General features: G+C 30.0%; 1 protein-coding gene across 4 annotated transcripts in view; it reads right to left on the reverse strand.

The window, feature by feature from the left end:
* Positions 1-641: 641 nt before the first annotated feature.
* Positions 642-14,497, reverse strand: part of LOC130442532 (protein draper) — an 83,910-nt gene continuing 70,054 nt past the window's right edge. The window contains exons 8-17 of one of the 4 annotated variants that reach the window (XM_056776701.1): positions 13,161-13,322; positions 12,169-12,333; positions 9,727-9,933; positions 7,511-7,666; positions 7,253-7,429; positions 5,239-5,565; positions 4,947-5,132; positions 2,878-3,012; positions 2,760-2,784; positions 642-843 (exon numbers count right to left, since the gene is read on the reverse strand). In XM_056776701.1, the coding sequence (XP_056632679.1) occupies positions 771-843; positions 2,760-2,784; positions 2,878-3,012; positions 4,947-5,132; positions 5,239-5,565; positions 7,253-7,429; positions 7,511-7,666; positions 9,727-9,933; positions 12,169-12,333; positions 13,161-13,322 (1,613 nt within the window). In that variant the 3' untranslated portion in view covers positions 642-770. The remainder of the gene's footprint in view (positions 844-2,759; positions 2,785-2,877; positions 3,013-4,946; positions 5,133-5,238; positions 5,566-7,252; positions 7,430-7,510; positions 7,667-9,726; positions 9,934-12,168; positions 12,334-13,160; positions 13,323-14,497) is intronic. The other 3 variants (XM_056776703.1, XM_056776700.1, XM_056776702.1) reach the window with 3 other exon arrangements.

Raw genomic sequence — 14,497 nt, forward strand, 5'->3', positions numbered from 1 at the left:
TATAAGCGATTTATGATTGAGAAAAAACAAATAATTGAGATTAGGATCTCAGCAGAAAACGTTTCAGAAGAGGGGATAATTCAGTTGGTTCAAACGCTTGAGTGCATTCAAGTAAAGTGGAAAAATGAGGAATATAAGGGGGTTCGTGACAAAAAGAAATAGTGAAGGGCATAGAAGGAAGAAAAGTTGTAGAAAAAATATTATAGAAAAAGTACTTGATAGTGACCGACGTATACAAACTGTTAATTTATAAAGAGCGATACAGCTTAGTTTGTAGTGGATAGAGTAACCAAAGCATCAACCTTAGTGTAGGTAGTTCAGAATTGTTATATAGTTCTGAATGTCCAGTTCAACATAATAGGAACTCTTACAGTTTTCAAAATATTTACCTACCACAAGGGATAAATTCATTGGTCTATTAATACATAAAAGAACCATACTAAAGTAACTATTAATATTTTTTTACGAGCATAATCATTCTAGTGTTCAGAAAGTTTTATTTATTAGCACTTACATAATGATATCCCATTCTTTTCGTATAGATTCAAAATAAGTTCAGAAGTTCAGTACTATTCTATATATAAAAATTTAGCTCTTAATCGAAAAATGCAAGACAACTTGTTAAATGGAATAGTATGATGTATACAAAACGTTGTAATGAAAATATGTAAAAAAAAGAGTACCAAGAAATAAATAGTTAAATGTAACTTCATAACTAGTTTTCATCGATTATTTTGTCGTCTCTTGTAAGATCTCTAGATCCAAAAGGACTAGCCATCCTTTGGTAATGTGGTTTTAGAGTGCTCACAGGCCTCGTATAGTCCAGATGGTCGTATTCCATTTCTGAAAAAATTAGTTATAAATCATATGTTTTAACATAAATTTAGATGAATAATAAATTTGACTTGTTATCAATTATCAATGTCAGTAAATATAAAGAGCTTTATTTGAAGTATGGGTAAAATTACAATCTGTATAAATACGAGGGTTGCTACATTAGTTTTGAACGTGGATTAAACCAACAGCCTATCAACTCTCTTCAACTTTTGTTGATGAAGCACCATCTCGAGTCAGCGTTCTCGCTGGTTTTCCGAATTCAATCGTGATTGTACCTCACTACAATTTCATGAAATTCATCCAAAATCGGCTGTTGTGCAAAAAAACATCGATGCTGTGCCGTAAACTTATATAGATATATATATACTTATATAGATATATAGATCGTCATGTGATATACCGTGAGATTGAGGCATACTTGGGCATTCGTTCCACTCGCGTACATTCAATAGTGTACGAACATTTGTATCTCAAAAAGATTTGTTCGCATTGGATACCGCAAAATTTAACAATTGCTTAAAAAAAGCTTGTGTCGATTGGTGCAAAGAAATGCAGTGCTTAAAAGATCGTGACAGGCGATGGTTCATGGATCTATACACATGAACCCGAAACTAAACAACAATCGACTGTATAGGACTTTCAAGACGAGCTAAATGTAACAAAAGTTGTTCGCGCCTGTAGCAGTTCGAAGCACATGGTCGCCTATTTGTTGGAAATAATTGGATGTCACCACTGTTTCATTAGAACAACGTAGAACGGTCAATTCTGAATGGTATAACAGCATTTGTCTGCCAGAAGTATTCAACAAAATCGAGGAAACCGATCGCAGCAGACGAATCATTCTCCACCACGTTCTTCAACAGTCAAAACATCGAATTTATGGGTCATTTGCCTTACAATCCTTGTTTGGTACCAAATGATTTCTTCTTATTCCCGCTTTTTCGACAATTGGTTCAAAAGCATGGAAAAGTGTATTGATTTTATAGGAGAATATTTTGAAAAACAATAAAGCCATGTCCAATTATAAACGTTTGTTTTCATTTGTCTATATCAAAACTTAAGTGGCAGTATATAGAGCTTCACATGACGACTAGTGATCAACAGTATTTTAATTGAACTTGTTTATTGAAAAACACCCTGACAAAAATTTCAAAATACTGTTACGAACTCGTTCACGACATAGACTAGGACGATGGTTCTGTTTGATTATTTCAAAAGAATCTAAAGTTTAGAGAATGTATCGGTTTTCGATAAGGGTTTATATGTTTATAAACAAAGACGATTTGTTTATATTGTTTTTGTAGAATCAATATCTAGGAAGGCCTTTTATTTGTTTGTTTACTTTCTAGAGTTTAATTATCGAGAAATCATATTTCTGTATAAATAGTCGCCTGTTTATCAGCGGAGGAAGTCAGCAAATAATTGAATGTCATAGTAAAGAGAATGAAATAGTAAAAAGTAACAGGTCAATTTAAATAAATTATACAAGTTAGTGATTCATTAAATATTAGTGTATAATTATTATAAACTAAGGGTAGTCTAGTGTTCAGGCTAGCATTTTTTTCTAGTGTTAGTGTTTAAATTAAATGAGTAAGTAAGAATAACTGTGAATAAATTCACCCCCACCGTTTAAAAATCCTTAAATAAATTAGAAGGAAAAAATTACATTGATGTCAGGTGTGGGCTAGTTTAAATTAGAAATAAAAAATACATTCTTTTCATAATTTTTGAGAAACTTTTAAGGGCCGATCGTCAAAAAAATATTTATACAAATGTACTCTGTAAGTACATAAATTAGATCTAATACATGAAATAAAGAGGTCCATTTTTTGATAGATTCTTGTAATCATCCTATTCATTTGATGTAAAAATTATCTGACTATTTTTCTATTATTTTTATCACTTTCAAGTTTCAAACTTACTTGGTATATTTCCAAATGTAAATACCTATTGAAGAATAATATGAATAGATTACCTTTCAAAGCAAAAATAGATCACAAATTAGATTTGGGACTGAAAAATGAAAAGGGTTCAACTTACCTATATCTTTAACATCATTCTGTTTAATTTCATCATAAACGTGATCTAATTTCTCAATACTGTGATAAATGTTGGGATTTGTGGCATCGGCTTCTCTATTTTTCAAACTCTTCAGTTCATCTGTGTCGTATAAGCCTACAAAAAAAATATATTTTAATAGTCACACCCAACTGGCCAGCTCAATTCCAATATACCAGTGTAAATTTTTCCGACATGTTGCTATCTATCATAATAAACTTGACTGTTACTTTGGAATCTTCCTCTACCCTCAAACCACCTATTTTATTTTATACTGATGAAGAAAGGTTTTATCAATTATATGATTAATTTTATAGTCAAGTTCAGGATAAGTAGACACAAAACTGAATAATTCAATTTGGTATGCATTGTTGATTTGAGGAATATTATAACCAAGAACATAAATTTGGAAACTTATTAGATCTTAGGTAGCAGTATGAACTACCTTGAAATAATTTAAACTACGCACCATTAATAAATTTCAAATTTGTCAGTGTTTTGTCAAGGATGTCATATTAGTAGTTCAGATTCAGACTTTCCAGTCAATGATAATTTAGTTAAAACAAACATTATCCTGCTCTATAATTTTATTAGTATCGAAATGAATCAATATCAAAGCAAGATATTAAGTATATTAAAATACAAATTTTCAAATAATCATTGATTGAACTGAATTAAAAAGATTTTTCCATGGCAGTACATATCATAAATAATATAATTTAAAAAAATTTGCCACAATGATTCAGAAAAAATCATTTGTAGTTAAATCTGGAAAACTGAGATACCACTCAATGGCACTACGTGAAGAAATAATTCTTTTTGATAATGTCTTCAGAAAATAGTTCCTGGGGTTACTGATAACTGCTTTCTCTTCCCATTTATCAATATTTAGCTGTTTATCCAATAGATAAAATCTAACCACTTTCTGTAAGCCTTTCTATATGTTTTCCTATCAATATATAGTAGTGTATTATCTTACTATTTTGGTTTGAGATATGGAAAGCCACTAAAAATATCAAGCAATCAAGACAACAAATACCACTCATATGAAAACGAAACGGAAGTTGGGCAAGAATGGATAAAAAAGGCGGAAGCGTTTGGAGACTACTTAGAAGAAGATTTTACCTAATTAAAAAAAACACCTCTATGTGACAAAAATTACAGGTGAAATTATAAAACATTTTCCTCGTAAATCAATTTTCATGCCAACACAACTCTTGTATGCAGTTTTTAGGTTAAAATACTTTTCTACTCAGTAGAAAGTAACAGAGGTAATCCACATCCAGAAATTTGACAAACTACCCAACCAATTAACATCTTACCGACCCATTATTTTTTTACTAGTAATAAAGTAATAAAGCCTTTGAAGAAAGAAGTTACTGTGATGTAGTTTTTCTGGATATTGGTCAGGCCTTTGACCAGGTCTGGCATAAAAAAGTAAATGAACTTTATAGAACATTCTAAAATCATGCACGATCGAAAAGCATGTAAGTTACAAAAACGAACAAACTAAATTGTAATCTTCAAAATAGGGATAACCACAAGGTAGTGTGAACCGATCCTATATTTAAAATATTTACTGCTGATATACCTAAAAATAACAACCTGACGTCGACAACGTTTGTTTGTGATACAGCTGTATTAGTTGTACACAATTATCCGATCGAAGCAGCAACAAATCTATAGGATGGGATAAATAAAACAGAAATGGAATAAAAAGTGGCATATTACAATCAAAGATACAAAATCAAAGCATATTACATTTACAAAGTGTCGCAGACAATCACCCCAAGTCACATTAGACAATAAGTGAAATAACTAAGTATACTGTTAGGAATAAGTCCACGATACGGGCCGCGAAGCCGGTCCTGTCCGGCTATAATGGAATTCTAAAATTTGGCAAAGGCCTCTGGTTTCTTTAGTTTTCCAGGTCTACACTTTTTTATTGGTACTTCTACTCAAACCTTCGTATGTTCAACAGTTCACCTCTATATCATTTTATTTTCATTAACTTATAATTTAAAAATGGAATAATAGAATTTTTATATCACCTTTTGGAAGATCATCATCGTCAGTCGAACAACAAGCCATACCTCCAAGACGGGCTCTTTCCAAGTTAGTGTTTAATGGTTTATGTAAATTATTGAAAATTTTGGTACTGTTGTTCAACAGATGTTCATTATCTCTTTTTATTCCACCCTGATATGAATAAACTGGGTTATCGAAATGAGTTCGATCTAAAAAAAATTAAAATATATGGTGATACACAATATCTAACACCTCCAAAATTCTTATCTATAGTGAATTATTATTATATACTGTGAAGTTCTGATAATAACTTACCAGGTGAAAATCCACTCGGATCGGCTATATATTGCACATGCGCTATTTCTGTTTTTAAATTTGATACTCTTCTTCTATAGTAAAATATAAGTAATGCAACGATAGCCACAAAAATTATCGAAACCATGACAACTGCAACCACAACACCGTAACCACCTTCAGAATCTTCTATCTGTCGTACTCGTCCCAGAATATTAGATTCGTCACAGTGCTCTCCAGTAAATCCATGTTTGCATATACAACCATCTGCTGGATGGCAAATGAAGTTATCATTTTCACACTCACAAGGTGTCATACAGTGATCGCCATAATAACCTTCTGGACATACTAAAAATGGAAAAAATAAATTCTAAACTGATCAATGTACCCATATATTGTTTTGGGATTTCTGAAGCAGAGTTTGTAAATATGGCTTTCAAATTACTTTACAAAGTAATTGTTTGTTGAAATTGAAAGTTGTTTTTCACTTGTGGACCTCTATAACTGACTGCCTGTACCTCTATAAGCGACAATTGAGCATATCTAATATTTGGTATATGTAGCTTATTTGTAAATTTCGAGGAACTATGTAACATGGTTTTTGTATCATACTTTATTCGAATGGTCAAATGTATTATTTAGACTTATTTGTCGAAGTTACTAATAGTTGATAAGTATCAATTGTGAAGAGAGGTCTCACATACTCACAATTTTAAAACTAAAAATCAAAGTGTTACCTCAAGTGATAAACGATGTAACAATATTGGCTAACATAATAGAGGAAGTAATAAAGGAAAAAACAAACTGAAAACAGAAGCAGGACAAGGCGGTTTAGAAATAAACAGAAAAAATCAAATAAACGAGGATAGCAAGACAAGACGAACGAGGACCATCTAAGAACACAGGAATACGATATTTGAAACTATATATTCGTTCAATTATCTAGAAGTAACAAAATAAAAATATATATAGCCTAAATAATACCAGTGATTGCGTATGTCATTGAAACAACAGTTATAAATAAAAAGGAAGACGAAGATCTGAAGATAGTCGAGTGAGAAATACTGAGAACTATACTCGGACCAAATGTTATAGAAGATGGAGAAAGAAGATTGACGAAAAATAAAGAAAAACTGAGAGGAGAAAATATAATAATGCATAAAAAGCACAAAGACTAAATTGGGCCGGACACATCTTGAGAAGGAAACCTACAGAAATGGTAAGGAGGATAACACAATGGATACCTCTATGACCAAGGCGCAGAGGCATACCAAGTATGTTTTTATAGAAGTTTTTTGTAGTAGTTTTGTATGAATAATTTAATGTGGTTAGTGTGGAAGAATTGGTCAATCGACCAAACACAAACCTTTTATTTACCTTTCTATGTTACATTTTTATAATTTGTTAATAATGGTGAATAATAAATGATATATAATTATTATTATCATTATTAAATAACTGAAAAGCTAAATTGAAGAAGATACCAGAATCCTAGAAATACTAGACTGGAAAGTAAAATGCAGAAACAGAAACGAAGGATGAAAGCTGGCAAAAGAAACTAGGATCAACAGAAAACTATAAGAAAAAGAACAAGGAGAGTAATCTAACCCAATGATGGGATTTGTAGGCGCACACAGCGCTAGCATTAATCCAAGAGATATATAAGTCGTAACTTCAATTTTTATCTGTCCTTCAAAAATTATGAAAAAAAAACTAATTTTAAAACAGAAGAGAAGAAGATTTAGAATAATAATCATTTCTACCAACGTCAATTTGAATATTGAATTTTGAAACCTATGAATTTAAAATTTATACAAGAATTGATACAATTCAAAACCACCGAAAATCTTAATTAATTATTTCCCAGACGATGAATACATAAGTATTCCTAAGCTCGGAATATATATTAAAGTTAGTCCACTTTGGTGTTTCATTGCCACGTCCCGCTCATAATACTTACCTTCGATCATAGTTAATTATATTCGTAAAGGTGTAATAAAAATACTTTGGTTTAAAAATTCATCTTTCCACTTACATTCGGTACATTGAGTGCCCGTCCATCCAGGTTTACACCTACAAACGCCATCATTTCTTCTGCATTGTCCTCCATTTAGACATTTACAATGTTGGCTGCAATTCATACCAAAACTTCCATCAGGACATGGTGTTGTACAGTTGGTACCGGTCCAGCCTGGCAAGCATTGACATTCACCTAAAACATATAATAGAAGTTGTAGAGAATGAATTAAAATATGATTATCGTTACTAATAGAATAAAAAAATAAAATCTAACCTGTGACATGATGACAATCTCCTCCATTTTTGCAGGAACAATTTTGTAAACAATTCTTTCCATACCTTCCAATAGGACATGGATGTTCACATGTAAGACCCAGATATCCCGGTGGACAGATATAATCTCCTGTCACATGATCGCATGTTTTATTTCCTATAAAAGTATAAAATTGCATCAAAAACGGTGATTTAGCATCACGTGTAGCTCGGAATATCAATATTTATATATTTAATACAATTGAATTATTTGGATTCAAGATTTATCTTTCGAAGAAATCTCAATGTCAAATCATATCTGCCTTTCAAAAATTAAAAAAAAACTAATTTTCAAACTAAAGAGATCTAAAATCATTTTCATGGAAGACCTTTTTGTTCGTTTATATTTTACAACCTGAATTATCGAGCAATCCTTTTTGTATAAATATGCGCTTGTTTATCAGCATAGTCAGTAAATAATCTGATATAATCCCGAATAAATCGTTATAGACAATTAAACGGTGTGTTTAAATAAATTAATATTTATAAGAAATAGATAAGTGTTTAGTAATAAGTCTTAGCCAGTAGTTTAAGTAGTTTAGTGAATAGTAAACAGTTTAGTGTCTTTAGTATTAGTGTGATAAAGTAAGTATGAAAGAATACGTTTGTATACATATACCCCGCCATATAAAAATAGTTTAACGAATAAAAAAACAATATAAAGCCAATAAAATTTCAAAAAAATGCATTTTGAAAAATCAAAAGAAAATTTTAAATGTTTGTATTCAGGGTTAGAAGGCGTTGGCCTTACCTCTAAGCCATTGAATCATTAAATGTTAGCATTTTTACATAGAAAATGCTTATACAGTGCGGATATTCACTTTTACCCCCGTAGGAATTTCCGTTATTTTAGACAAAGATGATAAATCTTCGAATCCGTCAATTTTTAATTTAATCGAGGTGTTTTATAACATACAATTATTGGTTAACATTCGTACTTTGCGAATAACAATACAAAAAAATTTACTTTGGTTTTCCTTTAATTTTGATATAACAAAAATTTTTATTATATCAATTTATTTTTTTCGAATATTGTATTGTATTTTTAAAACGTACCATGGTTAGAACACAATTTTTTAAAAATCTAGTTGGTGTGACGCACTTCTAATATTTAGTGAAAAACGCCATAGCTATCATGAAGCTGTGATTAATAATCATACACAAACATTTTTTTGCAGTAATATATTTATTTATAAATGTATCAAAAAAATCAAACAATACAAAAATATATTACTATATCACATATTTATATAACTTATTTTTGGAAAAAAATTTTTTCAACTAACAAGTTAAGTTTTGTTAAAAAGTATCCTAAATAATTATACTGGTCTGCAAAAAAAAATTATCAAGCCCTAGCATTATTCACCATTTTAGAGGGAGCCTCGCACTTCCTTTTTAACCACTTTTCGATAATAATAATAAACATATCACCACTTTTGTGGTGATATGTGAATCTTTTACGCAGCGTGGCCAAATATTAGCGGATTTGCGTGAAAACAGGTCTGGGGCTTGTTACCTCTGTGATAAACCGTATTTCTTAGAATCTCAAGATTTTGTGAATTGTAGCTTGTTACCCTCTTCTTCTAATTTTTTTAAACTGGTTTTATTGAAAACAAGAAATGGGATAAGGGAAAACAAGTGCCTCAGTATGTTGTAAATCCATCCAGTTCAAGTAGAAATGTTGCTAGCGCATGCAAAGTAAATCACATAACCATTTTAAACGTTTTAAAAAAACAAAAATTTTATCCATATAAAGTGAAAATGGGGCGCGAATTGACAGATGATGATCCATATCTACGACTGTGAAACTATGGATAATAATATTCATAAGATCCATATTACTTAAGACATATTTGTTTTTACGATGAAGCTACATTCTATTTAAATGGTCATGCACATTGATAAAACGGCAGATATTGGTTTAGAAAGTGTCATACTCAATTTCCGACTAAATTAAATGTTTGGGCTGGTATACTAGGGGATCATATAGGGTTCCATGATTTGTAAATGTATATTTTCCAATAATCAATCTTGCAATTCAACTTTCCTGAATATACCAGTCATAAATTTTTATAAAATATGTTGCAATATAGAAAATCTAATATTGCATTAAAACCTTAAATTTTCTTCTATATAATTTTTGATCTCAAAAAACTTTTTAAAAAAAGCAATACTTGCCTATAAACACTTCTGGGCATTTTTGTCTGCAATTAATTCCATAGTAGCCAATGTTGCAAGGTATAGAGCAATCTTCTCCTTGCCAACCTCTAGAACAATAGCACATTCCACTTTCAGGATCACATGAACTATTATTTTTGCAATTGCAAATAAATTCGCACTTGGGACCATATTTGCCTTCGGGGCACATTGATTCACACATTACACCTGAAAGATTGAATAAACAAAGGTATATTTTACTACAGTGCAAAACAAAAATATTTTTTAATTATAAACTATAACTACTTTTGGTCGATTGAAATAAAATGGTAACTAGTATAATATGACACACAAGGAGATTGTGAAAGATACAAATTTCCATTGTTTGGATATCATTCAAGTTACAACAAATAAGATATTGAGGGAATAGCAAAAAATTTTCAATTGTACAATATTTTTTTAGACACCCCAACAAAAAGTTGAATTTTGTGTACAAACGTATTTTTCAAATGTTTCTTTTAATACATTTACTAATAAGGATTATACAAAGGATTATACAAATTATCGCTGTCACCATTTTGGAGTGAATAATTAATTATCACATAATACCACAAGGTTCATCAAGAAAGGAAGAATGATTCACAATTGAAATAATTATTCAGGTACTTGGTGGTACCACTTAATCTATAATTCACACATTATTATATAGGAAGTTTGCTTGAGAAGTTTATAAATTTTGATGGCCCCTTTAAAATATACAAAAAACATTACACTTTATTCTATTTTCATTTTGTTTATTGCATATACTGTTTTCATTCAATCAGTTTTGTTAGTTTCGCACATATATTTATTAGATGTGCTAAACAACATTTTCACAGAAGTCCATCATACGAGGATCGTTCCAGAAGTACCTGGTCTGACTTAGAGATGACGCTAGTTGCTTGAAAATTACAACAGTATTAGAAAGTACGCAATCTATACAACATATGTTTCAAGTTTGAAAACGCCACGTTGTTCAGTATTTGTTTGGCAGCCATCAATAGTGAACGTTTAATTAACGAATTGTTTGAATTGCTACCGCATGCACCCTATTCGCCAGTTTTAGCCTCCTTGGATTATTTTCTGTTCTCAGACTTAAAAAAATGACTTGATGGTCAAAGATTTTCCAACAATGAAGAGGTGATGTCGGCAGTTATTGGCTATTTTGGGAATCTTGACTGAAAGAAGAATTGTTGTGTCAGGTACTTCTCGTATATCAAGACTCTGCTCATATACTTATATTTATGTTACACAAATTAAATTCTATAGATTTCTACAATTTAGTATTCGTTATATAAAAGCTAAGTTTCCAAAATTAATTTTTTACTGAGTTTCTAATATGGTAAGTATGATTAGTAGGTTGGCAGGGAATAAAAACGACAGACCTTCTTCTCTTAGGAGGTTTAAGAAAGACGATCAATAAGAATGGCTGTCTAGAAATAGTTCCACCAATATATTTGTAAAATTCGTAAGTATGTAAATAGAAATTGAATACGAATTATCAGGTGGTCTTGGAAAGACTTATAGGTTTATAAGTATGAATTTTAGAAAATATGTTTATTGTTATACTCATTTTGAAAGAAAAGTTAGATAGACAACAATGTAAGGTAAAACTAAATACAAAATTTTCAAACAATATAAATAAAATACTTTGAAACTTTGATAAAATATTGGTTTCACGGGAGATATCTACTAATTTTTTTCTAGATAATATGTCAACCAATTTCTTATTAATTAACTCCGTATCTGGAGAGTCTTTAATCTTTAATAATGTGACAATAAAGACTACTCAAGTGTATTGTGTTCATTATTAAGATATACATATTGAGCACGCTATTTACGCTACCTATACTGTCTGACGATCTTTTCGATAACCAAGTTATCGTCTATAGCGGGTTAAGGTAATATATAAAGTTAATTGTTTCGTTTTGCAACAAAAGATATATAGGCAACTCTGTAAGGTGAAACTAAATACAACTTTGTAGATAATCTGTCAACCAATTTCTTATTAATTAACTCCGTTATCAATAATCAATAATATGACAATAAAGACTTCTACTAACTCAACAACTTTACAGATTTACTCAAGTGTATTATATTCAATATTAAGAATAACTTTTGAATTTTTTCACAACAAAAGTTATGGGTATGAGTTATGAAAAATAATTCACACTCAACCAATGCATTGATGAAAAAATATCTGGTTTATGTTACACAAGATTATAGCATTATGTTTTTATTGATAAACACATTTTACGACAAACATAAATCACAACTTTATGAATAAAACATTGATTCTAGGTACTACCCAGTGACACTCTTAAAATTAATATTTTCCCAGTATTCGTTCAAAATAAATTTATCTTCTAATAAGTACGTGTGACGCTTCGATATAAATTATAAATATATTAAATAAATATCTACCTTTCCACTGAGGTTTACAAATACATTTCCCAGTAATGGGATCACATCCTAAATGATGGCCTTCTTGACATAAACAAATTTGTTCACAATTTATCCCAAAATAGCCCTGATCACATTTATTTTCGCAAAATTCTCCATAAAATCCGGCTCCACACGTACAACTACCTATATAATAAACACAACATGCACAAAACAAACTCAATACAAAGTTGTACTAATAAATAAAATAATTATCTAGAAATAAAATTTGAAATCAAAATAATCTAGAAATAAAATTTGAAATCAAAATAACTGTACGTGCAATAAATAATGATCGAAAAAGAGATTTCCAAACTAGTTCCAAGCAATTTTTTATGAACCAAAAATTACCCAAAACATTCTGGTTTGTAATAAAAGTGGGACTACAACCTAAAAGTCGAAGTGACTGATATAATTAAATGGTCATTCTAACTATTTTATAGAAACTCTGCACATTTTGAGATGGGTTTTAAGAAGAAAAAATATTACATAACTGAAATCATCACAATTTTTGATAATATTTTCTCCCAGATGTGCAAACATCTGTGCTTCATTTTTGAAAATACACTACTTTCTAAGGCTGGAGTGTCGTTTTAATCAGTATCATCAATAAATGAAATATTATAGATATCGAATTAATTTTATTTAAAACATAGTTCATATTTAATAATACTTTTTAACGGATTGACACAATAATAATTTAACAAAAAATCAATTTTTGAATTAAAATTTAGGGAGATGTTCAAGATATATCATTTGAAAAATCAAATAAGTAATGGAAAGAAGAGTCATGATCCATACATTAATGATATCTGTTTAAATAAAACGAGCTACATTTACTGGCATTCATCCACCTTTCAAACAATAAAATTTGAAAATAATAGATATAGATAAAAGGCACTTTGGTATCTATATTTTGATCATTATTATGTTAAAATAACAAATCATGCATAAATTTACCAAATTAAACTTACCATTGACGGGATTACAGGAAGCGCCATTTTTACAAACGCATTTTTGATTACAATGTGATCCAAATGAATTACTACTACATGGTCTATCACACTGCTGACCTTCCCAACCAGCTGGGCATTGACATTGGCCAGTTTCTGAAGAACAGCTCGCACCATTTTTACCTAAAGTAGTAAAGCATCATTTATAATGGATAATGAGGTTTCTTAAATATTATTTATTTAATGCATAATTGTTATAGTTGAAATGTTTCTTGTAAACACTCAAATGTTTTGAAGGGGTATAGTTGTCCCACCGAAACATCACTAACCATTGCTTTTTTATTCCACAAACAACACTGTACACATTGATTAATCATACCTCAATGTACCACAAATATTTTTGATTTAAGAAAAAATACAAGAACTGAGAATTGAAGGAGTTAAATCTCTATTATATAACTAACTATAACTGTTTAAGATCAACTATCCCATAGTATATAATGAAAATTAGAAGCATTTCGACATCAAAAACATTTAATACTATATTGAAGTTCAATTTTTACAGTATCTACACATTTTCAGTATGAAATATTAGCGTTTTTCCTTGCCAAAAATGGAGTCATCACAAAAGGTGGAAAGATATGGAAATGTCAGAAAATTCTATTCTAATACTGACAATGGAAATGTGGGATTCTCGAAAAGACTATACTTGTTTAATTTGACCAAACAAATCTTAAGAGAAAGAGCGGATGTATTTGTGTTAATAAGATAAATAATAATTGTTTTAAAAAATCTCGAGCTTTCAACAATTTAATCTTTTTTGGAAATCTGGAAGCTTACCATATTTATGATGTTGGTTAACATATGGAAGAATATTCTTGGACTTGTAATTGGCTATAGAAACAGTGCACGACAGAAGAAAACAGAAGTTACTAGATGATGTCAGAGAAGTTTGGAAATTTTAAGAACAATGTTATGAATATTGATTTCTGTCTAATAAATATTTGAAGTTCTAATTTTTTTAAGGAATTCGACATTTGAACAATTTTACCTACTTTTTAAGTAAATTAATGACCAGCTTTCGAGTTAAATTATCATATAGTAGTGGCATTGTTCATTTGCAAAAACACGAAAAAATTAAATACAGTGTTATCGATAGCTCTGAATAGAATGAATGCGAAAATTTTAAAAAACATTGAAGAATACTTTTAATTACTATAAACAGTATCACTTTAATAGAGGCCAATAGATTGCTCCAAATACATTTTAAAAAGATAAGAATTATTTTATGGTAAGTGGAACCTAGCTTACATTGAATTAAACAGACCTGTTACATGAATTAGGAATTTACACATGTG

The sequence above is a fragment of the Diorhabda sublineata genome, chromosome 4 (assembly GCF_026230105.1).
Source record: "Diorhabda sublineata isolate icDioSubl1.1 chromosome 4, icDioSubl1.1, whole genome shotgun sequence".
Lineage (NCBI taxonomy): Eukaryota > Metazoa > Arthropoda > Insecta > Coleoptera > Chrysomelidae > Diorhabda > Diorhabda sublineata.